The following is a 27697-nucleotide window of genomic DNA, read 5'->3' on the forward strand; positions in this document are numbered from 1 at the left end:
ATTAGATCAGCGTGCAATTTGTAAAAATGGAGATTCCTTTAAACACCTGTCCAATCACACACAAAAGGACAGTGGCCCGCCAAAGTAAAAGTCTACAAATACAATTAGCCTTACATATCTTGCTACAATAAAAAAAAACTTTTATATGTTGGCTAACACATGAATCAGCTTTTTGAAGTTGGGCTTTTATTTTGCCGTGCATTTATTCCTTGTTCAGTAATCAGTGTTGTTACTGATGTTACTTTCACATTGTGATTCATGGCTCACAGTTACATTTTCACTGATTATTTGTAATTGTAGCAGAATACATTTACAAGTTACTTTCTATCTTCAATGTGCTGTCAGATGTCTTCTCTGTACAACCTCTGATATTCTGATATTGCTGTTTCCCACAGAGGAGGCCCAGGTGGACCCAGATGTGGCCATGAGAAGTCACTACATAGTGAAAGCTGGAAACGACGTGGAGCTGTCTGTCCCTCTGAAGGGCCGACCCGCCCCCTCTGCTTCCTGGAGCAAAGGAGACGAATGCATTGATCGCAATCCCAAATACGAGTTCCACCACTCGGACACCACCACCGTCCTGGTCATGCGTGAGGTGACCAGGCTGGACACTGGAAAGTACACTGTGAAGATTGAGAACGGTGTCGGAGAGGCCAAGACGCTGACGTTGTCGGTGAAGGTCCAGGACACTCCGGCTCAGTGCGGGAACCTGTTGCTGAAGGATGTGACCCGTGGAAAGGTCACTCTCTGCTGGGAGCCTCCGCTGCTCGATGGCGGTGCTGAGATCACAAACTACATTGTTGAGAAGAGAGATTCCTCCAAGAGATCGTTTTCTGCCGTGTCAAGCAAATGCACTGAAACAACCTACACAGTGGAAGACCTCTCCGAGAAGACTTCCTACTTCTTCCGTGTGTTAGCAGAGAATGAGAATGGCGTCGGTGACCCGTGTGATACTCTGGAGCCCGTGAAGGCCACAGAGACTCCAGGACCGGTCAAGGAGGTTTCAATGAAGGATTCATCCAAGACCTCTGTCACTCTTCAATGGCTGAAGCCCGATTATGACGGTGGCAGCATCATTTCTGACTACGTCATTGAGAAGAAGCTCAGCAATGAGGAATGGTCATTGGGAGGAACTAGCAGAGCATGTGAGTTTGAAGTGAATAAACTAAAGGAGCACTCTCAGATGTTCTTCAGAGTTGCTGCCAGGAATGAGAAGGGACAAGGAGACTTTGTTGAGATTGGACCTATCAAGGTGATTGACTACATCATCACACCTGAGGCAAACCTGGCAGATTACCCAGATGGCAGAATCAATGTTCGCCTTGGTCACAATGTGCACATTGAGCTGCCTTACAAGGGCAAACCCAAGCCTTCTATCCTGTGGCTGAAGGACAATCTCCCTCTCAAGGAGGGCGACCAAGTCCGCTTCAAGAAGACAGGAAGCAAAGCCACTCTGATGATCAAAAATGTGAGGAAGGAGAATGAGGGTAAATACACTCTGACCCTGGACAACAAGGTGAACAGGAGATCTTTCCACATCCACATAATCACACTTGGACCCCCATCAAAGCCTATTGGACCAATCCGCCTAGATGAGGTGAGAGCAGAGAGCATCATGATCTCTTGGGATGAGCCCAACGATGACGGTGGCGGAGACATTTCGTGCTACTGTGTGGAGAAGCGCGACACCTCCCAGTCTAACTGGAAGATGGCGTGCTCCAGTGTAGAAGGGACTCAGTTCAAGATCCCCAACCTGATTAAGGGCGTCCAGTATCAGTTCAGAGTTTGTGCTGAGAACAGGTACGGTGTGAGCGAGCATCTGGTCTCACAAATGGTCATCGCCAAGCACCAGTTCAGGCCTCCGGGCCCCCCACCAGGCAAGCCCTTCGTGTACAATGTCACCAATGATGGCATGACCATCCAGTGGGAACAGCCTATCTATGACGGTGGAGTCCCCATCTTGGGCTTCCATGTGGAAAAGAAGGAGAAGAACAGCGTCATGTGGCAGAAGGTCAACACCATGCTGGTGAAGAACACAGAATACAGGATCCTGGGCCTGATTGAAGGCCTGGAGTACTCCTTCAGAGTCTACGCCCAGAACGATGCCGGATTCAGCCGCATGAGTGATGAAAGCAAGCCCACCATGGCAGTCAGCCCTGTTGGTGAGTGCTCATCCAGTCCATTACATTCACTACCTACTGCTGTAGATCTGACAGCAAGTGGCACACACACACACACACACACACAACTTTGACACATGAAGTGTAAACAGAAGTGTTGAGGTTTAAAGTTCTGTGTGATGATAACATCTCACTTTAGAGACTTTACATCCAGGTTAAGACTTTCTTCTTATGTTCAGCATGTTATTGTCATTACTTCAGAATGTATGCTGTTTATGCTGTTAGTCTGGATATCCGATGAATATCTGATGACTTTATTTGACCTGATGTAATCAGGAGGCAGTGGCGTGGTTCTCTGAGGGGAACCTGCACCAGATGGATCCATGTAGAGCTCACTGCTCTCACCTTCATGTTCCTGGCTGAGGCGCTGTAGACATGACTGAGTTGGTGTTGGTGTTTTTCAGATCCTCCCGGCCAGCCCGATTACACAGATGTGACCGCCGACTCCGTGACTCTGAAGTGGGACGCACCCAAACGTGACGGTGGCAGCAAGATTACCAGCTACACCATTGAGAAACGCCAAGGACAGGGCCGCTGGTTCAAGGCCAACCTGACCGACGTGCACGACTGTGAGCACACCGTCCCCGGGCTGACAGTGAACGAGCGTTACGAGTTCAGAGTGATTGCCAGGAATGCCATCGGTGTCGTCAGCCCTCCGTCCAACTCCTCTGGGCTGATTGTGGTCAGAAGTGAGAACGGTGAGTAACACAGACTTCTTAAACGCTTTGTTCTGTGAAGCTTTGTGGAACAGTTCCTTACTCATTCCCCCATTTTGCTTCATACTAGCTGCTCCAAACATCGAATTTGGCCCAGAGTATTTTGAAGGTTTGACGGTAAAGGCTGGAGAAAACATCCGGCTGAAGGTGACGATCACAGGACGACCTGTTCCCAAAGTGGTCTGGTACAGAGACGGCGTGGAGATTACCAAGAAAATGATGGACATCATTAATGTAGCCAGATCCAGCACCATCTTTGTCAGGGACGCCGACCGTACACACAGTGGCCTCTACACTGTGGAGGCTATTAACGGATCTGGAAGCAAGAAAGAGAACATTGTTGTTCAAGTCCAAGGTCTGCAGTTGTGTAAAGTCTCTCTTATTTGTGGATATTTTGTATTTTGACTGATTCATGATCTAATGTGAATCCATTCTGTGATGCAGACACACCTGGGGAACCTGTAGGACCCATCACCTTCACCGACATCTCCGAGGGCAGGTGCACCTTGTCTTGGAACGCACCGCAGAGTGACGGCTGTTCTGAGATCTCACATTACATTATTGAGAAACGGGAGACAGCTAAGCTCTCCTGGGCCTTGGTGTCAGATGAATGTAAGGAGTGCACTTTCAACGCCTCAAAGCTGATCAAGACCAACGAATACCAGTTCAGAGCCTCCGCTGTCAACAAGTTTGGTGTTGGCAGACCTTTAGAATCCAGCCCCATTATTGCGCAACTGCAATACAGTAAGTGTAACCTCAGTTATTGATTAGGCGTTGTATCCATGGATGCACGTGATCTCCTGTATGAACATGCTGCTGTCACCTATAAGCTAACAAAGACTCTGCCTTCCTTTTCTCACAGCCACACCTGAGGCTCCAGGCACTCCTGATGCTACAGAGGTCACAGGAGAGAGCATCACCCTGGCCTGGACTCCTCCCACATCCGATGGAGGAAACCCCATCCAGTATTACGTTGTGGAGAAGCGAGAGAAGAAGACTGTCCGCTTCTACAAGGTGATGAGCAAAAAGCCCATTGTGGACTGTGCTCACAAGGTTCTCCATCTGACAGAGGACATGGAATATGAGTTCCGTGTCATGGCTGTGAACGACGCCGGTGTAGGAGCTCCAAGTAACATCTCCATACCCATCAAAGCCGCCGAACCGAAGGATATCCCCTGCGCTCCATCGGTGGTCTGCGTGACCGACTCCACCGACACTTCCATCCGCCTGGAATGGACCAGACCTGCGGACGACGGAGGCATGGAGGTCCTGGGTTACATCGTTGAGATGGTGAAGGGAGAAGGCGAGGAATGGAAGAGAGTAAATGAAGAGCTTGTGGCAGAAACAAGTTATGTGGTGAGCGGTCTGGAGACAGGAGCTGAATACAGGTTACGTGTTGCAGCTGTCAACCATGTGGGTAAAAGTGAGGAGAAGGAGATTCCAGAGCCGGCTCAGGCTGTGGACAGACAAACACCACCACAAGTTGATATTGACGCCACCTTCAAGCAGACACACATCGTCAAGGCTGGAAGTCCATTGTGTCTGGCCGTCAACTTCAGAGGGAAACCGCTTCCTACCGTCACCTGGGTGAAAGAGGATGGATGTCTGGGTGCCATGTCAGAGATCACAACTACAGGTGAATGCAGCTGTTTGAGCATTGATTTGTGCTCTAGAACAGACTCTGGCAAATACACGGTCAATCTGGAAAATGCTGGTGGCAGCAAGGCCATAACCTTCACTGTGAAAGTAATGGACACTCCTGGACCGCCACAGGCTGTGGCCTTCAAGGAGGTGACCAGAGGCTCAGTCACACTTACATGGGAGCCTCCTCTCAACGATGGTGGAGCTCGCATCCATCACTACATAGTTGAGAGGCGCGAAGCGAGCCGCCGCACCTGGCAGCCGTCAGGTGGCAAATGCACTAAACGTGTCCTGAAGATCCAGGACCTGCTGGAGGGAGTGCCCTACTTCTTCAGAGTCTGTGCCGAGAACCAGCACGGTTTAGGCGAGGCCTTTGAGATGCCTGAGCCCGTCAATGCCACAGCAGAGCCAGCATCTCCAAAGAGACTGGACATCCTGGACACCACTGATAACTCTGTGTCTCTGGGCTGGCTGAAACCAGAGCATGACGGGGGCAGCCGCATCCAGGGCTACGTCATTGAGGCTAAAGCAAAGGATGGAGACAAATGGCTTGTGGTTGCGAGCACCAAGAATCTCACATATGTAGTTGAAAAACTCAACAAAGGTGATGAATATGACTTCCGTGTGAAGGCCAAGAATGACGCTGGCTACAGCAAGCCCAGGGAGTCTCTGGCCTCTGTGCTGGTCAAGGAACCTCACATTGAACCTGCAGCTGACCTCAGTGACATCACCAACCAGCTCATAACATGCAGGTCTGGCCAGACCTTCACTATTGATGTCCCCATCAGTGGAAGACCTGTTCCTAAGGTGAGCTGGAAGCTGGAAGAGATGAGGCTGAAGGGCACTGACAGAGTCTCCATCATAGTTACCAAGACCAGAGCCAGCATCTCAGTGAAGGAGTCCATGAGAGGAGATGGCGGTAGATACCACCTGACCCTGGAGAACGTGGCAGGAACCAAGACCTTCACTATTGAAGTCAATGTTATCGGTAGACCAAGTCCTCCTGCTGGGCCTATTGAGATCTCCTCCATCACCTCTGAGTCCTGCAAGATCAAGTGGGAGCCACCAGAGGATGACGGCGGCACTGACATCACCAACTACATCGTAGAGAAGCGTGAGTCTGGATCCACTGCATGGCAGCTGATCAACTCCAGCGTGAAGCGCACTTCGCTCCACGTCAGTCACCTGACCAAGTACATGCAGTACACCTTCAGGGTTTGTGCTGAGAACAGGTTCGGTGTCAGCAAGTCCACAGAGTCTGAGACGATTGTGGCTGAGCATCCTTTCAGTGAGTACAAACTCAACCCTAACCCATCCTTATGTGATTCAATAGTTTGTGACTACACTGATTAATATTGTTGTTTTAAAACAGCACCTCCTGGCCCACCAACCAAGCCCACAATCTGCCACATCAGTGCTGACAGCATGACCCTGAAGTGGGAGGAACCTTACCATGATGGTGGAAGCAAGGTGACCGGCTACTGGATTGAAAAGAAGGAGAGGAACATAATCCTGTGGGTGAGGGAGAACAAGATCCCCTGCTTCGAGTGCTATTACAGGGCGGAGGGTCTGGTGGAGGGCCTGGAGTACCAGTTCAGGGTCTACGCCATGAACAGCGCTGGGCTCAGCAAGGCCAGCGAGGCCTCCAAGAGTGCTGTGGCACAAAACCCTGTTGGTGAGTTTGCATGCAAACTTACTACAATTACTGTCCGATGACTCAGGCACCTCCCTTTTTGGGTGAGATGTGGTTGATGCAACCTGACACAACCTAATAAAACCTCAATAAGAAAGATTTAATGGAACAAAAGGTTGAACACTGATCAATAATTCTGTTGTATGTAAGAAAGTCCGTCAATACTGAGCCACTGCTGTTCTGACTGTGTGTGTCTCTAGATTCACCAAGCAAACCAGAAGTGACAAATGTAACCAGGACCACGGTCTCCCTGAGATGGTCTGCCCCGCTGAATGATGGTGGCAGCCCGATTGTGGGTTACATCATTGAACGTAAGCCGTACACCTTGACGGGCGAGGGCCGCTGGCTCAAGTGCAACTACACCAATGTGACGGACACGTTCTACACTGTCACCGCCCTGGGAGAGGGAGAACCCTACGAGTTCAGAGTCATCGCAAAGAACGCTAACCAGGTCCTCAGCCTGCCATCTATGTCCACTGGCTCTGTGCAGTGCAAGACAGACTTTGGTGAGTTCCTGCTTCCTATGATTAACAACTAACAATCACAAACTGGAATGCGGTTTGCTGATGTTAATTAGTCTGAATTTGGGATTTTAAAAAGAATTTAAAAAGATTCTTGAATTGCCATGCAGAGTCCAGTAAGACTGGAGACACATAGTCATGTTCAGTAGGTCAACCAAATAAGAAGTTCCATTGTTTACTTTCTTTACAAGGCTCGTTCTGTTGTGCTCTTTGTGAAGGGAAGTTGTTCAGTCTCACTAAAAACAATAAATGTTCTGTGAAAATGTGTTTAGGTCTGTTATCACAGGCCTAAAATATGTCAACAGTTTGTAGACACAATTCTTTTTTCAATGAATGTGTTTAAGCACGATTCACTTTGACAAATCTGCATGATATTGAAATATGGAATCACAATGGGGGCTGCAGTAGCTCAGTCCATAGGGGTTCAGCTTGGGAACCGAAGGGTCGCCGGTTCGAGTCCCGTATGGACCAAGTAAGTGGACTGGTAGCTGGTGAGTTGCCAGTTTGCCTCCAGGGCACTGCTGCGGTGCACGTGAGCAAGGCACCGAACCCCCAACTGCTCCATGGGCGCCGTATAATGGCTGCCCTGCAGCCCCTCTGTAATGCATGTGTTTGTGTGTGTGATATGTAAGAGGGGGTACAAGAGAACTTTCAATTGCGTGTGATTTGATCGTGAATTGCATGTAATATGACAATAAAAGTATCTTATCAATGTCTGACCTGTTGAGCATTCCTTTGAACAGAACCTCCAAAAGCACAGCTGGACGGCAAACTCCAGGCAGAAACTGTCATGGTCCGGGCCGGTTCAGACTTGGTTCTGGATGCAGTGGTAGGAGGCAGGCCAGACCCCAAGGCCTCCTGGTGTAAAGGTAACCGGGACCTGGAACTTTGTGAAAAGTACCACCTGCAGTATACCTCAACCAGGGCCATGGCTGTCATCAAGTTCTGTGACCGGGATGACACTGGAAAGTACATCCTTACTGTGAGGAACGTAAGCGGAACCAAGACCGCCGAGGTCAACGTCAAAGTGCTCGGTGAGGGAAAAATGTCATTTGAGTCACCCTGAAAGAGTTAATGTGTCAAACTGAGATAAACGTAAGGGAACACTCAAACTGAACTTTGTTTCACCTCATCTTCCCAGACACACCTGGAGTTTGTGAAGGCAGTATTGAGATCAGTAAGATCACAGAGGACTCCTGCACACTGAGCTGGAAGCCTCCTGTGGAGGACGGCGGTGACGACGTGTCCCACTACATCGTGGAGAGACGCGACACCAACAGGCTGAACTGGGTCATCATGAACGACGAGTGCAAGGAGCTGAGCTGTAACATCACAGGACTGTTCAAGAACACGGAGTACCTGTTCAGAGTCCGTGGAGTCAACAAGTACGGAGCTGGGGTCCACATTCAGTCTGAGCCCATGGTCGCCAGAAACACCTTCAGTAAGTACAATTCAACTTTCATTCAATTCAACTTCATCAATGTAATTATCAATTTAGCACCGAATCACAACAAACGTTATCTCCAGGCACTTTACATGCAGAACATTAAAGAGGCCCAACATTCCCCCATGAGCAAGCACATGGCAACAGCGGCTAGGACCTCCCCCTTAATCACAATGAAACCCGGGGCATAACCCGGCCCACTGTAAAGCCCTGGAGTGAACTTCATTTAAGTGAAATCAGTGAAGAGTTCCTGGCTGCATGTTTAAATGCCATTGTAGAAATGTGTAAGAAGGTTTTGATCAGCTGGCGTACTATTCTCCTCTCAGAGTTCTGACTGATTGCCACACAACTCATTCCTTTCCTCATTTTCTTCCAGCTGTGCCGACTCCTCCTGGAGCTCCAGACATCTTGGTATCAGGAAAGGACTTTGCCACAATTGAGTGGCTGAAGCCTGAAAGCGATGGCGGCAGCCCACTGATCCACTACCTGGTGGAGAGGAGGGAGAGGAAGAGCGCCCGCTGGGTGAAGGTGAACAGGGACGGAGCTTACCTGGACACCATGCTGAAGGTGTCTGGCCTGACTGAAGGAAACATTTACCAGTTCAGAGTGACAGCCATCAACAAGGCTGGAGAGAGCGAAGCCAGCGAGATCTCCCTTTACGTGGTCTGCAGGGTGCCCACATGTGAGTCCAGCCTATGTGAGAGAGGCTAACTAAACATTCCTGATCTGCAGTCTGACACATGAATTGTCCTTCATCTCCCTATAGGCACCCCTGCTCCTCCTTCCATCCCCCGTATTGCTGACACCCACGCTGACAGCATCAGCCTGGCCTGGTCCCGCCCTGTGGAAGACGGAGGTGCCGACGTGATCGGCTACATCTTGGAGATGCAGGAGGCCGGAGCAGAGGAATGGACCAAGGCTCACGATAAGACCCTGCGGGTCACTGAGTATGTGGTGAGCGGACTCTCAGCAGGCAAGAAGTATTGCTTCAGGGTGGCCGGCATCAACATCAACGGCAACGGAGACTTCAGCGAGCCCTGCGCCGAGACTGAGCCGGTGGAGAGAATCGGTAAGTCGCCGTTCTGGTCTAGACTCAACAGTTTTACCTTTTTAAATTTGGAAAAGCATAAAACTTCAGGAGCTTAGACACCAGTTCACCAGTTAACAATATGAAATCATTCTTTTACCAGAAACTCCTGACTTGGAGCTCCACGATGACCTGAAGAAGACCATCTGCCTGCGTGCCGGTGGCTCGCTCCGCTTCTTCATCAACATCACCGGACGTCCCTCGCCCACCATCACCTGGACCAAGCCGGGTGTGGACCTCCATAACCGTGGTTTCATCGATGTCACCAACACCTCCACCACACTCATTATCGAAAAAGTTCACCGCTATGATGCTGGCAAGTACACGCTGACGGCTGAGAACTCTGCCGGTAAACAGGAAGTCAGCATTCTGGTCAAGGTTTATGGTAAGCCACCTCAAATGTTCTTTTTAATGTGATGAATGAAGGAATGTGTTCTCAAACGGATCAAAGGAAACATTTTCAACAAACATAGATTTCAAATGAGATTCCTTTTATTTTGAAAGTCATTTAAAGCACTATCAAGAAAATACATGCAACCTCTTTTATTTTGACAATCTTTATTCTAAAACCAAACTGATTTCTTTGTTAGATACTCCTGGACCAACTGGACCGATCAAGATTAAAGAACTGACCAAAGAATCTGCCACCATCTCCTGGGAAGCCCCGGCCGTGGACGGCGGAGCGCCAGTCAACAACTACATGATCGAAAGACGCGAGGCTTCAATGCGCGCCTACAAGACCATCACCTCCAAGTGCAATAAGACCTCCTACAAGATTGATGGACTGATGGAGGGCATGCTGTACTACTTCAGGGTCCTGCCAGAGAACATCTATGGTGTGGGCGAGCCCTGTGAGACCCCTGATGTGGTCCTGGTTTGCGAGGTGCCTCAGCCGCCACAGAAGTTTGAGATGATCGACGTCACAAAGTCCACAGTGACTCTGGGCTGGGAGAAGCCCGAGCACGACGGGGGCAGCAGGCTGACGGGCTACGTCATCGAGGCCTGTAAGTTTGGTACCGACAAGTGGATGAAGGTGGCCACGCTGAAGATCACCGACTTTGAACACACCATCGAGAGACTCAACGAGAACGAGCAGTACCTGTTCAGGATCCGAGCCATCAACAGCCGAGGAGCCGGTGTTGCGAAGGAGATCGTTACCGCCATCACCGTACAGGAACAGAGAGGTAAAATTGGATCTTTAAGGGCAGAAATTGATTTTCCCCTTCTGATTCCACAGGGTCCACTTTTACATTTCTCTTTTTTTGCCTTAACCAACTACATCTACAAAGTTTTAGATTTTTTTCTCCTTTTTTTTTAATTCTTGATATTTGGATATAAAACTCAATGTTCATGCTGGTTGTGTTTTGTCTCGACCCTCCAGTGATGCCGGTGGTGGACCTCTCCAGTATTCCTCAGAAGGTGGTCAATGTCCTAGCTGGTAAGACCCTTGAGCTGGACCTGCCTATTGTGGGCAGACCTCCTCCTGTCTGTGCCTGGTACTTCAATGACAACAGGGTCAAAGCCACAGACCGTATCAAGATCACCAGCACTGGAAAGTTCTCTAAACTCACCGTGTCTGACACCACCATTGACGACACCGGAGACTGGACCCTGGAGTTGAAGAACGCTGTGGGTGTGGCGACCGAGGTCATCAAAGTCATCATCCTGTGTAAGGAATGCTTTTGTTTGCGTTTTCTAAATGAACAATTACCATGTCGTTCCCATTAATTGAAAGATATTTCGTCCTTTTCACAGCCAAACCTGATGAGCCAAAGGGACCAATCAGGTTAGACGAGGTTGATGCCAACAGTGTCACCTGTAGCTGGGATCCTCCAGTCAGAGATGGTGGAGCTCCGGTCAGCGGCTATGCGGTGGAGCAGCGCGATGCCCACAGGCCCGGCTGGGTTCCTGTCTGCGACTCCATTAGCCGAGCCACGTTCAGGTTTGAGAATCTGATTGAGGGAGACGAGTACGTCTTCAGAATGGCAGCGGTGAACCGTTACGGCACCGGAGAGTTCCTGCAGTCCGACATCGTCACCTGCAGGAGTTTGACGAGTAAGACATTCAAATGATTCTTGTATTAATTGAATAAATGTCCTGTCACCTAACGTCACCCCCAATTGTCAAAATGTGCTCCCTGCTTAGAACACTAACCTTTCTGTATTTGAGAGGACAATGATCCAGACCGCCAAAAAACATTGGCGTGGAGTTATAGAACCTTCCTTAAAAATGACAAGAACTATTTATATTATAAATATATTTATATGTTACACCTACACATCCTGGTTTTAGGCAGTAGTACAGCAACATGTTCTCCTTCTTCCTCAGATGTTCCTGGACCTCCTGGCCGACCGACCATCTTTGACGTGTCCCGTGATGGCATGACCGTGGCCTGGAACCCGCCAGATGAAGACGGTGGCCTTGAGGTCTCTGGATACATTGTTGAGCGTAAAGAGGTCAGGTCAGACAGATGGGTGCGTGCCAACAAGAACCCCATCACCATGACCAGGTACCGATCCACTGAGCTGATCGAGGGCCTGGAATACGAACACAGAGTCACTGCCATCAATGTCAGAGGAATGAGTAAACCCAGTCTGCTGTCCAAACCAGCTGTGGCAACAGATCCCATTGGTGAGAGAAATCAGGATGTATTATTGAAGCCTTTATTGTTATCGTGTTAAGTTTTTTCCTTTGTGTTTGGCTTTTAAGGATCACCTGGCTTACTTGCTTTTGTTACCTTCCAGATCCACCCGGTTGTCCTCAGAACCCAAGGATCACAGATACCACCATGTCCTCAGTGTCTCTTGCTTGGAGTCCTCCTGATGAGGAGGGAGATGCTCGTGTGGACGGCTACCTGATTGAGATGCAGAAGGTTGGCACCATGGCCTGGATTAAATGCAACACCACACCATCCTTGATCTGCGAGTACACGCTGACCAAAATGCCACAGGGTGAGGAGTTCAAGTTCCGGGTCATGGCCTGCAATGCCGGTGGCTCTGGAGAACCCGCCGAAGTGCCAGGAACTGTGACGGTCACAGAGATGCTGGGTAAGCATGCAGTAAACACAGGAATCCAAATTATTTTTGCCAAATCAGCAGTGAGAGCATTTGAAGTCCAACTGTTGCTGTTTTCCTCCAGAATCTCCTGGTTATGACCTGGAGGTGAAGTACAAAGATGTGTACGTGGTGCGGCAGGGTGGAGTAGTGCGTCTCTCGTTGCCCATCAAAGGTAAACCCCACCCGACCTGTAAATGGTCAAAGGACGGCGGTTTGGTCTCCGCCAATGCCATGATCGCAACCACGGAGGATACCAGTGAGCTGGTCATCAAGGGTGCAGAGAGGAGTGACTCAGGTGTCTATGACCTCCTGCTGGAGAACAAGGTGGGCAAAAAGAAGGCCCAGATTAAAGTGAAGGTCATCGGCCGGCCCAGCGCTCCACAAGGGCCGCTGGTGTTTGAGGAGATCCAGGCAAGCTCTGTGAAACTGACCTGGAAGGCACCTGCTGATGATGGCGCCTCAGAGGTCCTGGGCTACATCGTGGAGAGACGCGAGGTATGCAGAAATGCCTGGTACACCGTAGACTCCAGAGTGACCGACACACAGCTGGTGGTCAAGGGACTCAACGAGGGAACAGAGTACCACTTCAAGGTCACAGCTGAAAACTCATTTGGCATTAGTGCATCACTGAAGTCTGAACAGCCCCTGGTGCCCAAGACTCCTCTGTGTGAGTGTTTACTTCCACTCCGTCTGCTTTCAGAAATTCAATTTTCATTCACCCAATTTCTCTTTTGAATTCTAAGATACATTTCTCTTCTTTGTTACTAAATCCAGGTGTGCCCGAGCCTTCAAACACGCCGCCTGAGATCATGGACGTCACCAAGAGCTCTGTGGCTCTGGCCTGGTCCAGACCAAAAGACGACGGTGGATCTGCGATCACAGGTTACTATGTTGACTATAAGGAGGTTTCTGCTGAGACCTGGTCCCGCCACGAGACTAAGATCACCTCCACCATGTTCACTCTGCCTGGACTCACTCCCGACTCTGAGTACCAATTCCGCGTTGTTGCCGTCAACGACATCGGTGAGAGTCAGGCCGGGCCGGCGTCTGACCCCGTCACATGCAAGGATCCATTCGGTCAGTCTTGACTTTTAATGCTGTTTAAGAGACCTGATTACAAACTAGATTGTTTAGCCCTGATCACTGTGTGTGACTCACTTCGATGTCTCCTCTTCCAGACAAACCCAGCCAACCAGGCGAGATTGACACAGTTACCGTGATGAACAACTACATTACAATCCGCTGGCAAGCTCCAGAATGTGACGGAGGAAAGGAGATCCTAGGCTACTGGGTGGAATACAGGAAATCCATCGAGAGCACCTGGAAGAAATGCAACAAGCAGCAGCTGAAGGAGAAGGAGTTCACCATGCCTGGACTGGCCGAGTCCACCGAGTACGAGTTCAGAGTATTTGCTGAAAACGAGACTGGAATGAGCCGACCTCGTAGAACCGCCACATGCATCAAGACCAAACCGAGTGGTGAGTAAAGTCAAAAGAGGTTGAAAGTGTATTGTGGGAATTTAGGTAGAAAGTCATAAAGAATCGGTGATCAAATGTTCAATTATTGAGTGTTCCATGTTGTAATCGATGTCATGAAGCACGTTGCCAAGCCATGGTTGCATCTCTCGTTTTGTTCTTTCAGTGGAAAATAAACCAAGCCTGAGAAAGGAAATGGATGAAGTTACTGCAAAGCTCGGCCAGCCCGCAGTCATGAAGTGCCAGATTATCGGCCGTCCTGTTCCTGAGATGAAGTGGTACCATGCTGGCAAGGAAATTGTGGAGTCCCGCAAATTTGAGATGAGCTCCGACGGCCGCAATCACTCCCTGTCCATCATGACAGACCAACAGGAAGATGAGGGCGAGTACACCTGCAAGGCCATCAACGACGCTGGAGAGGCTGAGACCACCGGTGCTCTGGTGCTGGAGGCCCCTGCATCCTTCCACCCTGACTACCCAATTAAGGATACCTACTATGCCGGCCTGGGAACCACCCTACGCATCCATGCCGTCTACATCGGACGCCCTGAGCCCAAGATTATGTGGCTCCATGGGGCCAAGACCCTGGAGAACACAGAGGACATCAGCATCGAGACCACTGAGCACTACACCCATCTGATCATCAAGAACGTCCAGCGCAGAGTCCACGGAGGCAAATATAGGATCAGACTGCACAACCACTTTGGCAGAGCCGACACAGCCTTTAATGTGGAAATCTATGGTATGATAATGACGACTGTTTCTCTTTGATGTGTAGTGGAGTCTGTGAAATCTCTCAAACTGATTTCCCAGATCTGATTGATTTTTATTTCATCAGTAACACCTTCTGTAATCCGCAGACAAACCTGACGTTCCTCAGGGGCCCATTGTCCTGGAAGCCCTCCTGAAGAACTCCGTCATCATCAGCTGGAAGCCCTCGAAGGATGACGGAGGTGCCATGATCACTAACTACATTGTGGAGAAGCGAGAGGACAAGGAGGGAACCGAGTGGGAACTGGTGTCATCTTCCATCAACGGTACCTCGTGCCGAGTGCCCAACCTGATCGATAGTGCCGGGTACTTCTTCCGTGTGTACGCCCAGAATCGCTATGGAAACAGTGAACCCCTGGGGCTGACTGCACCGATCCTTATAAAGAGCCAGCTGGGTGAGTTCATCTATAGACAGCACTTATTCATTCAAAACAGTCCTGGTGAGTTTTGAAAGGAGTTTAGTTTCTGGAAATGACTTCTGGATTTCATACTAAATATACTGCAGGTACTGGAAGTGTTCATCATCACTGAGTCTTAACTGAAGTTAATGTATCTGATCTCTCCATCAACAGAGAAACCATCACCTCCTGTGTCCCCCGTTGTCTCTGGAATCACCAAGGACTCCTGTGTGGTGTCCTGGAGGCCTCCACTCACCGACGGTGGCTCTAAGATCAAGAGCTACTGCTTGGAGAAGAAGGAGAAGAAGGAGAAAAAAGAATGGACCGACTGGACCTCAGTGACCACAGATGAGATCAAGCAGACTGTGTTCTCTGTCAAGCATCTGACAGAGGGTTGCCAGTATGTCTTCCGTGTGAGGTGCGAGAACCTTGGGGGACAGAGCGACTACAGTGAGGAGTCTGCTCCTATTGTCCCGGCCACTGCTGTTGAGATCCGCGCTCCAGCCTTCAAGGAGGAGCTGAGGAACATGAGTGTCAAGTACAAGAGCAACGCCACGCTTGTCTGCAAGATCACTGGACAACCCAAGCCTGTCATTAAATGGTTCAGGCGAGGAAAGGAGATCCATTCTGATGGACAGAAGATCAAGATCCAGGAGTTCAAGGGAGGCTACCACCAGCTGGTTATCACTGATGCTGATGAGGAAGACTCCACTGTGTACCAGATCAGGGCCACCAACCAAGGAGGCTCCATCTGTACTACAGTGTCTCTAGATGTTGAAAGTAAGTGCTCAAAGACATCGACCCGCCCATCCTGCTGCTGTACAATACAGCAAGAATGTATCAGCACGTCTGTCATTCATTTACCTTCTGAAATGTGTGTGATGTTATCATCTTTTTGGGGCACAGAACAACATGACAAAATGATTTTTGATGAATTGAGATGTGGCACAGCTATGACAAGTGCAAGGATACAATTTACTGTTAGATTTGGGGATTTTTATTTACCCAAAAACAAATAAGGGGCGGGGGGGGGGGGGGGGGGGGGGGGGGGGCACTGCACTGAATTAAAGTTGAATCAAGAATGACGAGAGTCACCAAAGTGTGGGCAGAGCAGAGTTTAACATTTATGTTTCCTTTCTTATTTGCAGTCCCTGCCAAGATCAATCTACCCAAGAACCTGAAGGACAAGGAAGCCATCCCTGCCCTGCGTGGAGAGATGGTCAACATCAAGATTCCTTTCAGTGGCAAACCAGATCCAGTCATCACATGGCAGAAGGGTCAGGATCTCATTGACAGCAACGGCCATTACCAAGTCATCGTCACCAGATCATTCACTGCTTTGGTGTTCCCCAACGGAGTGGAGAAGAAGGATGCTGGTTTCTACATTGTTTGTGCCAAGAACAGATTTGGCATTGACCAGCAGACGGTTGAACTGGACGTGGCAGACGTCCCCGATCCTCCACGTGGCATCAAAGCCAGCGATGTCTCCAGAGACTCGGTCACATTGAATTGGGTGGCACCGGCAAATGATGGCGGCAGCAGGGTCATCAATTACATCATAGAGAAGTGTCCAACCACTGCAGAGAGGTGGCAGCGTGTCGTCCAGTCCCGTGACACCCATTACACCGTTACTGATCTCTTTGGAGGAACCAGCTACCAGTTCAGAGTCATTGCTGAGAACAAATTTGGACAAAGTGCTCCATCTGAGAGCAGCGGGCCAGTCATGACCAAGGAGGACAAATCCAGAGTCCTGCTGTACGACAGAGAGGTCGATGACACCGGCCGTGTCCCCAAGGGCAAAGCTCCACACTCCGAGTCCAAGAATCTGCACAACAAATATGCAATTGCAGAAGAGCTGGGCAGAGGTCAGTTTGGCATCGTCCACCGCTGTGTTGACGTCAGCTCTGAGAAGACCTACATGGCCAAATTTGTGAAAGTGAGGGGGGCTGATCAAGCTATAGTCAAGAAGGAAATTGCCACGCTGAATCTTGCCAAACACGTAAACTTCCTGCTCCTCCACCACTCCTTTGACAGCCCAGAGGAGCTGGTCATGATCTATGACTTCATCTCTGGTGTTGACATCTTTGAGCGCCTCTACACAGCTGACTTTGAACTTAATGAGTGTGAGATTGTTAACTACATCAGGCAGGTTTGCTCAGCTCTGCACTTCCTGCACGGTCAGGACTACGGACACTTTGATATCAGGCCTGAGAACATTGTATACACAACTAGAACAGGCTCTAATGTGAAGATTATTGAGCTGGGCCAGGCCAGACACCTGACCCCTGGAGACCAGACCAAAGTCCAGTACACCACTGCAGAGTACGCTGCCCCCGAGATCCACCAGTGTGACATGGTCAGCAGTGTCACAGACATGTGGTCTGTTGGTGTCCTGGCCTATGTGCTCCTCAGTGGCCTCAATCCATTTACTGCTGAAACCAACCAACAGATGATTGACAACATCTCCAATGCAGCCTACAGCTACGATGATGAGTTCTTCAAGCAGGTCAACGTTGAGTCACTAGACTTCACTGACCGGTTGATGACAAAGGATCGCAGACACCGCATGTCTGCTGCAGAAGCTCTGGCGCATCCTTGGCTGACACGACCTGAAGCCGAGCTCAGCTCCAGGGCGATCCAGACCAGCAGGCACAAGAGATACTACCAGACAATGGTGAGGAAAGAGTGGAGCACTGTGGTCTCTGCTGCCCGGATAGCCAGCGGTGGCTCCATCAGGACCCAGCGGGGAGTCTTTGTTGCAAAGGTGAAGATTGCTCCATTTGAACACGGTCCTCTGGCCGGACAGATTGGCCATGCGGTGGCCAGTGAGGGTGACAGCGTGAAGTTTATCTGCCACATTGACAACTATGACAGCGCAACTGAGGTGACGTGGTACTGCGGCGTCAGGCAGCTTGAGGCAGGTGACAAATGCGAGATAGAATATGAGGATGGCCTCGCTGTGATCACCGTCAACAGGCTCACAAGAGCAGATGATGGCACCTACAGGTGCAAGGTGGTGAATGAGTACGGTGAGGACAGCGCTTATGCAGAGCTCTTCATCAATGGCATCAGATCCTACCGTGACTTCTTCACAGCCCGTGTAGTGAAGAGGACAAAACGCAGAGTTGACACTGCCAGACTCTTGCAGAAGCCTCCGGAGTTCACCCTTCCTCTGGTCAACCACACAGCGTACATGGGTGAGAAGGTGCGCTTCAGTGTCACCATCACTGTCCACCCTGAGCCTCGGGTCATCTGGCACAAGTCTGGACAGAAGCTCGTGCCTGGATATGACGACAAGAAATATACTTTCATCACTGACAAGGGTCTGTACCAGCTGATCATAAACAAAGTGGATGATGAGGATGATGCAGAGTACAGTGTCGTGGCTCGTAACAGGTACGGCGATGACAGCTGCAAGGCGCGTCTTACTGTTGTTCCCCGACCCAAACCGGCCGACCTCACCCTGAGGCCCATGTTCAAACGTTTGCTTGCAAACGTCGACTGCAAGGAGGGCCAGAATGTCCGCTTTGAGATCAGAGTATCTGGCCACCCCGCACTGAAATGGGAGAAGGACGGCACTCCGATGGCCTTTGGACCGTCTATCGAGGTCGTCCACGAGGGCTTGGATTACTATATCCTTCATGTGAGAGACACGCTCCCTGAAGACTCTGGTGTGTACAGAGTTACTGCTACCAACACAGCCGGATCTGCCAGTTGCCAGGCCGCCCTGAAAGTAGAACGTGTCACTCATGTAAAGAAGGAGTACGAGCTGAGTGACAAGGAGAAACAGAAGGCTGCTGGAAAGGAACAACTGGCGAAGAAGGTGAGGCTGCATCAGATCATGACAGGCACTGTTATTATGCCTCTTCCACCTGTGGCAGTGCAGGCGGTCAGGGAGGCAGCAACCATGTTTAAGCCAGCTGTCACAACCAAGAAGGGTGAGAAGACGGAGGCTGAGATAAAGAAAGAGAAGGAGGAGAAGAAGAAGCGGGCAGATGAGAAGAGGCTGCGTATGCCGTACGTTGTTCCTGCTCCTCGTGTCGTGAACCCCTCTGCTCTTGAGGAAGATGTTCAGATAAAACACTTCCAGCCCTTTTCTGACATGAAATGGTACAAGAAACTGCGTGATCAGTACGAGTTCCCTGAGCCACTGGAGAAGATCAAGCAGAAGAGGATGAAGCGCATTCGCCTCTCCAGGTGGGAGCAGTTCTATGAGGTGCCTGTCAGGATCAAGGACCAGTATAAGCCAAAGTGGCGCATCTCAGCCATGACTCAGGATGACTTGGAGACTGTGCGACCCGCAAGGCACCGTACTCCTTCCCCTGAGATAGAGGCCTACCACAGAATCAGGAGGAGGTCTCTGGGTGACCTGTCAGATGAGGAGCTCCTACTGCCGGTGAACGAATACCTGTCTATGAAGAGAACTGAAGAGGAGAGGCTTCGTCTTGAGGAGGAGCTGGAGCTCTGCTACTCTGTCTCTCCGCCGAGCTTTAGTCCCGTTCGCTTTGAGCTGTCTGCCCTGCGCCCTTCATCACCCAGAAGAGTCTACAGTGATGATGAAGAGGGAGAAGATCTACACAGGTACGACTCCTACAGGATTCCATCTAAGTATGAAGCTGGTCCGAGCTTCCTTGAGCTCCGCCAGCGCCACGACAAGGCCACATACAAACCCTCAGGTGCTGGGCAGAACGTGTATGACGAGAGAGAAGACCAGGAGCTGCTGCGCCCGCACAAAACCAATCAGAGGATCTCTACTTACAAGAGTCAACTCAAACGCATGGAGTTTGAGGAAACAACCAAAGTGTCAAGAAAAGAAAAGTCAGTGGCTGTCACCACATATTCTGAGGGCGCTCAGTCTGAGCACCTGACCTGTTTAACTTCAGAATATGTTCCTAGAGCAATCAAGAAGCTTCCACCACCTGAACCTGAACAGAGGAGTCTCCCTACCCCAGCGAAGGCTGCAAAACCTGATGTAGCCCTACCTAAAGTGGACTTCATGTCTAGATATGAGGAGAGGAAGTATGCATTGAGAGCAGAGAGGAGGTCGGTGGAGAGGACGGTGGAGGTGGTGTCCCAGGCTCCGTTCAGCCTTGACCATGTTCCACGTGTTACCATCAGGATGCGGTCTCATCGTGTACCGCACGGCTCCAACACAAAGTTCACCCTCAATGTTCAGGCCAAACCTGAGCCTGAGGTCCAGTGGTTCCACAATGGCAAAGAGATTGAGCAGAGCAGCAAATACCACATGGCCAACATCAGCGGAGTCCTGACTCTCCAGATTATTGACTGTGTGACTGAAGATGCTGGCACCTACCGTGTGGTCTGCAGAAATGCTAAAGGAGAGACTTCTGACTACGCTATACTGGATGTTGCTGGAGAATATGCTGCTTTCTCTTCACGCCGCAGAGAAGAAGAGCCTCCATCCTCCCATCTCCCTGAGATGACTATGACAGAAGTGTATCACGTCTCTTCTTCCTCTAAAACAACAGTGAAGGAATCAGTGACTGAAACAACCACTGCTGTAGAGAAGACTGTTGTGGAGAAGAAAGAGAAGCCCTGTGATCCTCCTCACATCCTGGCCAAACCACAGTCCCTGGTGGTGGAGGAGGGAGGCCTCGCCAGATTTGAGTGCGATGTGGATGGAGACCCAGCACCCTCCATCACCTGGCTGCGTGAAGGAGCGGCTATTGGCTCCTCTGTGCGTCATCACATCATCTCCACTCAGTACAACTCAACCTTTGAGATCTCCTCTGTTGAGATGTCAGATGAAGGCAGCTACACTCTGCTGGTTGAGAATTCTGGAGGTAAACAGGAAGCATATTTCACTCTGACAGTGCGCAAGTCTGAGTCCAAGGTGAAAGCAGTTGAGAGAGTCACCTCTCCAGAGGCCAAGTCCCCTCTAGCCAAGTCCCCTGAACCGCTAAAGTCTCCTCAGAGAGTGAAGTCCCCTGAACCGCTCAAACCTCCTCAGAGAGTGAAGTCCCCTGAACCGGTCAAACCTCCTCAGAGAGTGAAGTCCCCTGAACCGCTCAAATCTCCTCAGAGAGTGAAGTCACCTGAGCCCGTCAGGTCACCCCAGAGAGTGAAGTCTCCATTGTCCCCCAAATCCCCTACACCCAGTAAGTTGCTTTTGTCCATTCATGATTTCTGTATTTAAAGGTTCTTATCAGAATGAAACCCGGTTTGTTGTTCCTCGACCCAAAACCGCCCGGTTTGCTCACGGGGTTTCAGGTAGAACAAACATGACTTGAGTAGGGCGTGGCCTATGTAGAACAGACTGACACACTTGTACTCATGCACCTGTGCTTGTGGTTTGCAGCTCTTGTGGCAGAAACAACAAAGATGGTCATTGCGGATCGAAGCGGTTCTGCCGCTGCCGCCCACATGATGTCCTCCTCCTCGGTTCACATGGAAGCAGCTTCCATGCAGAGCAGCGCTCACAGCAGCAGCTCCTCCCACTCCGCCGCGGCCACTGCAGGCTTTTCTTTTGAAAGCATGTCGGCCTCGAGCATGTCGGCCATGACGTCTGAGTCTGTGGTCACCAGCAGCTCCAGCAGCTCCATGATGGAGATGACTCAGTCTCAGTCTCATGTGGAGGCCTCGTCCTCGCTGAGGGCCCTCGGCTCAGGTGAGACGCTCCTTTCTTCACATGTGCGTCCTCCTAACGATGTAAACACAGATGCAGGACTGCGTCTCACTTCACTCCAGTTTCATTTTCTTCTGTATTGTGATGTTGATGCAGTTCAGGCAGCACGATGAAGAGCAACCAGATCAATGACAGAGGACTTCATGTTTGACTCCTCACTCATTTAAAAGCATGAATGACTCATTAGAGTAAACTCTACCCGCTGACTAGGTGGTTTTGGAAGCGTCCCCTCTTCTGTCTGACCTGGTTTCTCTCCCCTCCTCCAGGCGCCTCCCTGTCCAAGCGGACGACCTCACCGCGCTGAGGAGCGCTGCGGTGAAGGAGGATGACGCCGGCGCCTACAAGATCCAACCGTCCAATAAACTCGGCTCAACCTTCACATTCGATCCATGTAAAGTTTAAAATGCTCACAAAGTAAATTTTGATCCCATTTTCCCTCCTCCACACCTTTTTATTTAGTGAACTAGCAAGAATAATCCACGTGATAAAGATCCTGATTTCTGTTCTTGTAAATATGAATATTTTTGACATTAATTTATGCCAAACTAGACTAAAGTCTAACATTGTTATAAGATGTGCCATATTTGACAGTTATGACTTATAGGACTTTTCTGTGACATGTACATAATGTATATAGCCGAATTGAACGGTTATGGGAAATGTATGCATTGTTATTTATGACGATAATATTAACTGAAAGAAAAGAGCAAATGTTAAAACAGGAGAAAGTTTCCCGTAGGAACGAATACCCTGTGAAACTGAGAAACTGAAACTTTTGTGCCTCAACTCTACGTTGAAGTCTAAGCTGGCCTCAGCAGGTAGAGAGGCTCCCTGCTGACGATACCTCAACCAACAGAAAGACGAAAGTTCTCTGTGTTAGCATCACGCGTGTGCGTGTGAAGTTACAGTCCTGATCCGATGAGCGTGCAGACCCTGACCGCCGCCTCCACTCACCCTCAGTGGGAGCGGCACGAAGCGGCCTCGCGCTCAGACCGACTGCGTCGTTCTCTCTCTGATGAACCGCTCAGCGCGCCTGCGGCCGGCGCCTGGAGCTTCGACATCATTTAAACCATAGGGAGCGCCGTTTCTGTCAGCGGGACGGCCGGACCGGCTTTTGATAAAGCTAACAACATTTAAAGTCCGGGCCGGCTCTCCTTCTGCAGAAGCGGCGCCGCCTCTTGGAGGATTGCTAGGTTACTGTGTTGTGTGTGTTGAGTGTTTGTAGCTTTTAGTCGTCACCTGTCAGGGCCTTTCTCAGTGAAGCCATCAGCTGTGAAAGGAAAGAAAAACAGTTTGCATTTATGAAGCCCTGCACTTTGATTTATATGAAGTATAAACGTCCTCCTCGAGTTTAATGATTACTGATTTAATAAAGCATGATTCAGCACAATTATGATGTCGTCTTCTTGCATTTTTGTTACACAGACAAGATCAAAGTGTAAACTGGAATCTTCACTCTGCAGGAAAAACACACACACACACACACACACACACACACACACACACACACACCTCTGGAAAAAATGAAGGGACTACTCCAGATCATCTTAAATCAGCCGGTCTTCATGTCTGGGAGCCGTTCAATTTCAGTGTGCAGTGAATTCCAACACGCCTCCTTCTCCTTCATGAGGGATTGATCAGGTGAAGGGGGGGGAACCTGCGGCCAAATACGGCCCGCCTTTGATCTCATGAAATCATACACCCGTGTAATCATGAAATCAAAAACTACAGGGAAACTTTCGGGAAATTACAGCAAAGTTTCGGGTAAATGACGGAAACTACAGGGAAGCTCTCCATAAAACTACAGGGTAACTTGAAAAAGAAATCAACATATCTTAAAATCAAGAAAATATGAAATGAAGAAATCATACACGTAAAAAACCTATAGGGACAATTACAGGGAAACTCGGGAAAGCTACTGGGAAATTGTTGGGAAAAGTACAGGGGAAACTTTCGGGAATATATCCGGAAAACTAGAGGGAAACTTTCAGGAAAATTACAGGGGAAACTTTTGAGAAAACTCCAGGGTAACTTTTTGAAAACTACAAGGAAACTTTCGGTGACGTTTACATTAGGGAAAATTATAGGGAAAACTACTGAAAAATGTTCAGGAAATTTTGGAAAACTTCAAGGAAAAAAACGGGGAAAAGTGCAGGAAACTTTCAGGAAAACTACGGGGAAACTTTTGGGAAAGTACAGGGAAAACTACAGAGAAACTTGATAAAAAAATCATAATATCTAGAAATCTTGAAGTCATGAAATCACAAAATCATAAATCTAGAAATCACGACATCAAAGAAATTACAAAATAAAGTAATCAAGAAATCCTGATATCAAAAACTACAGGGAAGTGTACAATCCGGTGAAAACTCAAGGGAACACAGGAAAGAGCACTGGAGAGGTAAACACTCAGGAGGTTGAACAGGGCACTGGAGAGGTTAACACTCAGGAGGTTGAACAGGGCACTGGAGAGGTTAACACTCAGGAGGACACAGAGTTGTGTCAATGTAGTAAATGTCAGTTTACTGTATAAAAGCGTAACAGCAGAAGCTAGGTGCTCATTTGTCTCCTCTGTGTGTTTGTTTACCCAGAACTCCTTTGGAGAGAGGAAAGAAAGGATTTGGACTTTTTACCTGTGAAGCTTGTGACCTTATGCTGGACTTTATTCTGGGTCAGAGCTGTGGTTCTGGGACCTACAGTAGTTGTCGGTGCCTGCTGGGTCCACAGCACAGTTAGCATCATACAAACATGAGATCAGTCATTATTAATGCTTTCTAAGCGTGTGATATACAAAGCTGTAACAATTATTCTTTAGTATCTGAAACTTTTAACTTTTTCTAAAAAATAAAAATGACTAACTTTACAAACATTGTAAATGAAGGTTGAAAGGCTAACATGTGGTAGATATGATGACATCATGTTACATTTTACAGCTCATTTATAAAAGAATATTTAAAAAACTTACGTGCTGAGAAATGGAAGTTATAAAATGTGACATTTTTATATTCTTAAAAGATAAGAACTTACCATGAATCCTAACGATTCGGCCTTTCAATGCACCAAACAGCACTTATGTCATTTCATTCAAATGAGAACATGAGTAAACATTTACTGTTTCTACCTTTTTTATCTGAATTATTTTTAGCATTCAGCTCTCATAGTTCTTTTTTCTTCTTATTTAGTTTATCAGACAAGTTCCATAAAATGGGTTTGACCGATTTTTCCAGGCAAGTGAGGCTCAGAACTTATCAATCAACCCTCTTTTGTTACAGCATTAAATCGCCATTTCTTCAACTAATTTTCTTAATTTCTTCACTGGCCATGAAATGTCTTCACCCAACAACGATTAAGGACTGACGTCCAGGTCGTGGTTGTCTGCCCCTCAGGCAGGGTCAAAGGTCAGGGTCAAAGGGGGACGGCTGCAGGTGCATCCGTCAGTAAACTCGTGCAACATTTGAACAGGAAGCGGCCAGTATATGAAGACATAAAGCACTCCGCCTTCAGAAGCAGGTCATCCCGTCTGGGTCAGAGGTCACGGACGACGTCGCTCCTCTTCCCACCAAAAACACTGCCATGCTGGATTTGGACTGGTTGATTTTGGGGCTACCGAGGCTTCTGGAGCTGTACTGACTGTAGTCCAGGTCAAAGGTTGTATCCATGGAGACCACCCAGGATGCCGGACGGTATTTTTTCACGCTATACGGCGTCTTGATGCGCCGCTTGATCTTCTCTCCTGAAGCACTCAGACTGCTGCCATCGTCTAAAGAAAGAAAGAGAAGAAGGTCATTCATGACTGCTGCCACAAGGGGGCAAATGAATGACAGCACAGGAAGTAGCGTCTTTACCTGAATGAAAGTCACACTTCCTGTCGTGTTCTACACAGAAATTCACAAAATCTATGTTTGAAATCTGAATCCTTCCAGTGCGTCTTTGTAACTTCAGGTCAATGAAAACAAATGACGCAGTGGAGAGAAGTGAAGTGGGAGGGTGTAAACAGAAGCCCCGCCCTCTTAACATGGCAACTAGTAGACCTAGGAGCGACTCTCGTCCTGGCAAAGTGGTTTTTCCTCTCTCCAGACTTCTGGACTACAGGTGTTCTTGTGGGAAGAAAATAAGGTGACACATGCAACGACCTGGCTGATGTGGGCGTGGCCACACATATGGGCGTGGCCACACATATGGGCGTGGTCACACATATGTGAAAGCGTAATCACTCTGCTAAAAGGTGGAATAAAAAAGAGAGACTGGCCTGAGGAGGTGAAGGAGGAGGACAGGTCCAAGGAGCAGGGACGCTCTGGCCTCCTGCCCATAGCTCGTCTCACTGACAGGGCTGCACATTCAGATCCTATGACTGGACCCTCTGGAGATGGAACCCCTGCAGCTGAAGCTTCTGCAACTACAGAATCCAGAGTTTGAAGCTCTGGGGCAGGAGCCATTAAAGCTGGAGCCTCTAGGTTTGAGGGTGGAGCTTCCAGTGCCTGAGGTTCCAGATCTGGTTTTACTACGATTGGATCCTCTATATCTGCGGGAACTTCAGGATCTGATGGGGGAGCTTTTGGACCAGAATTTGCTGGATCTGAGACTGTAGTTTCCAGAACTGGACTGTTTGGACTTGGGATGAGGGTTTTTGAAGATGAGATTGAGGTTTTAAGGACTGTAGTACGTCCGTGTGAAGCCCAGGTTTGGGGAGCTCCTAAAACTGGAGCAGAAGCTGAGGGTGAAGCTGATCCAGAGCCCCAGGGTGCAGCAGGAGGGTTTCTGCTCCATGCAGGGGCCAAAACTGGAACTGCAGCATGGACTTTGTGGGTTTGTGGACCAGGATCCTGGGATGTAAGAGGGGCCTTTGTTGTTGGGATTTGGCACATCAGTTCTGGCGCAGGACCCGGTCCAGTCTCTGTGAGGAGCAGCTGAGGTTTAGGACCGCTGATCCCCCCACCTTGACTGACCTCTGACCCCTGGAGTTTGGACACTGGTGTGAGTCTGTTGTTGTTGTTGTTGGCATTGGAGCTTCGTCCTGACTGATGATAGTGACGCCGTTGGTCCCGATGAAGACAGTCCTGCTCTCCCCTCAGCAAAGGTTCGTGTTCATCCGGACTGGAGTTGAGGAGGTTCAGGCCGCCATCCTCTCCTGTGCTCAGCCCCCCCTCCACCTTCTCCTCCTCCTCCTCCTCCTCCTCCTCCTGCGGCCCGGCCGGGTTGCTCCTCCCTCCTCCCATTGTCCTGCTGGTCACCTGAGTGGGGGCGGCGCCGCTGTTACCATTGACGACCACAGCGACCGGATAGACTCGGTTCCCTCCGCTGATACCGCCTCTGGTGCCCGAGTTGTTGGTAACCGTGGTTACCATGTGAGGCTCTACAGCCGTGTTCATCTTAGCCACGCCCGTTTCCACCTGACACACACACAACAACAAACAGTCACAAGGGAAAATGATCCTGAACCACAAAACAACTCAACTCAATCAAACCCTCTCACCTGTCTGTGGTCGGGCCTGCAGGTGAGAGGGAGAGACAGGCAGCCGGGCCTCTGGGGGAGGTTCTGCTGTTTGGGGAGGACTGAAGAGGAGCTGAGCGGCTCTGCCCCCTCTTCACCACCAGGGGGCGCCACTGAGACCTAGAGGAAAGAGAATGGGACCAGCTTTGGGAATCTGTGTTTAGTGTTGTGTATAAGTGTGTAGTAGTGTGTAGTGGTGTGTAGTTGTGTGTAGTAGTGTGTAGTAGTGTGTAGTAGTGTGTAGTAGTGTGTAGTAGTGTGTAGTGGTGTGTAGTGGTGTGTAGTTGTGTGTAGTAGTGTGTAGTTGTGTGTAGTTGTGTGTAGTAGTGTGTAGTAGTGTGTAGTAGTGTGTAGTGGTGTGTAGTAGTGTGTAGTGGTGTGTAGTGGTGTGTAGTTGTGTGTAGTGGTGTGTAGTGGTGTGTAGTAGTGTGTAGTAGTGTGTAGTTGTGTGTAGTGGTGTGTAGTGGTGTGTAGTGGTGTGTAGTGGTGTGTAGTAGTGTGTAGTAGTGTGTAGTAGTGTGTAGTAGTGTGTAGTAGTGTGTAGTTGTGTGTAGTTGTGTGTAGTTGTGTGTAGTTGT

The 27697-nt window shown here is 49.4% G+C and overlaps 2 protein-coding genes across 3 annotated transcripts in view; one reads left to right on the forward strand and one right to left on the reverse strand.

Moving 5' to 3' along the window:
• The window catches only part of LOC142990296 (titin-like), a 159223-nt gene extending 136527 nt beyond the window's left edge, over window positions 1-22696 (forward strand). Inside the window, 27 exon segments of the mRNA XM_076140034.1 lie at window positions 396-2162; window positions 2585-2878; window positions 2967-3251; window positions 3341-3640; window positions 3759-5825; window positions 5910-6212; window positions 6431-6736; window positions 7495-7785; window positions 7893-8192; window positions 8572-8877; window positions 8962-9264; window positions 9386-9667; window positions 9873-10466; window positions 10664-10951; window positions 11038-11337; window positions 11611-11913; window positions 12027-12329; window positions 12421-13005; window positions 13113-13415; window positions 13517-13816; window positions 13980-14555; window positions 14674-14979; window positions 15157-15762; window positions 16131-21101; window positions 21302-21610; window positions 21912-21981; window positions 22531-22696. Coding sequence (XP_075996149.1) covers window positions 396-2162; window positions 2585-2878; window positions 2967-3251; window positions 3341-3640; window positions 3759-5825; window positions 5910-6212; window positions 6431-6736; window positions 7495-7785; window positions 7893-8192; window positions 8572-8877; window positions 8962-9264; window positions 9386-9667; window positions 9873-10466; window positions 10664-10951; window positions 11038-11337; window positions 11611-11913; window positions 12027-12329; window positions 12421-13005; window positions 13113-13415; window positions 13517-13816; window positions 13980-14555; window positions 14674-14979; window positions 15157-15762; window positions 16131-21101; window positions 21302-21610; window positions 21912-21981; window positions 22531-22696 — 16784 coding nt within the window.
• A 973-nt stretch (window positions 22697-23669) lies between these two features.
• Window positions 23670-27697, reverse strand: part of LOC142990295 (bone morphogenetic protein receptor type-2-like) — a 12358-nt gene continuing 8330 nt past the window's right edge. For both annotated transcript variants that reach the window (XM_076140033.1, XM_076140032.1), the window contains exons 17-19: window positions 27102-27239; window positions 25878-27018; window positions 23670-25388 (exon numbers count right to left, since the gene is read on the reverse strand). In XM_076140033.1, coding sequence (XP_075996148.1) covers window positions 25129-25388; window positions 25878-27018; window positions 27102-27239 — 1539 coding nt within the window. In that variant the 3' untranslated portion in view covers window positions 23670-25128. The remainder of the gene's footprint in view (window positions 25389-25877; window positions 27019-27101; window positions 27240-27697) is intronic.

The sequence above is a fragment of the Genypterus blacodes genome, unplaced genomic scaffold (assembly GCF_046128005.1).
Source record: "Genypterus blacodes isolate CSIRO-AG114 ecotype Tasmania unplaced genomic scaffold, CSIRO-AGI_Gbla_v1 ptg000499l_1, whole genome shotgun sequence".
In the NCBI taxonomy this organism is placed as follows: Eukaryota; Metazoa; Chordata; class Actinopteri; order Ophidiiformes; family Ophidiidae; genus Genypterus; species Genypterus blacodes.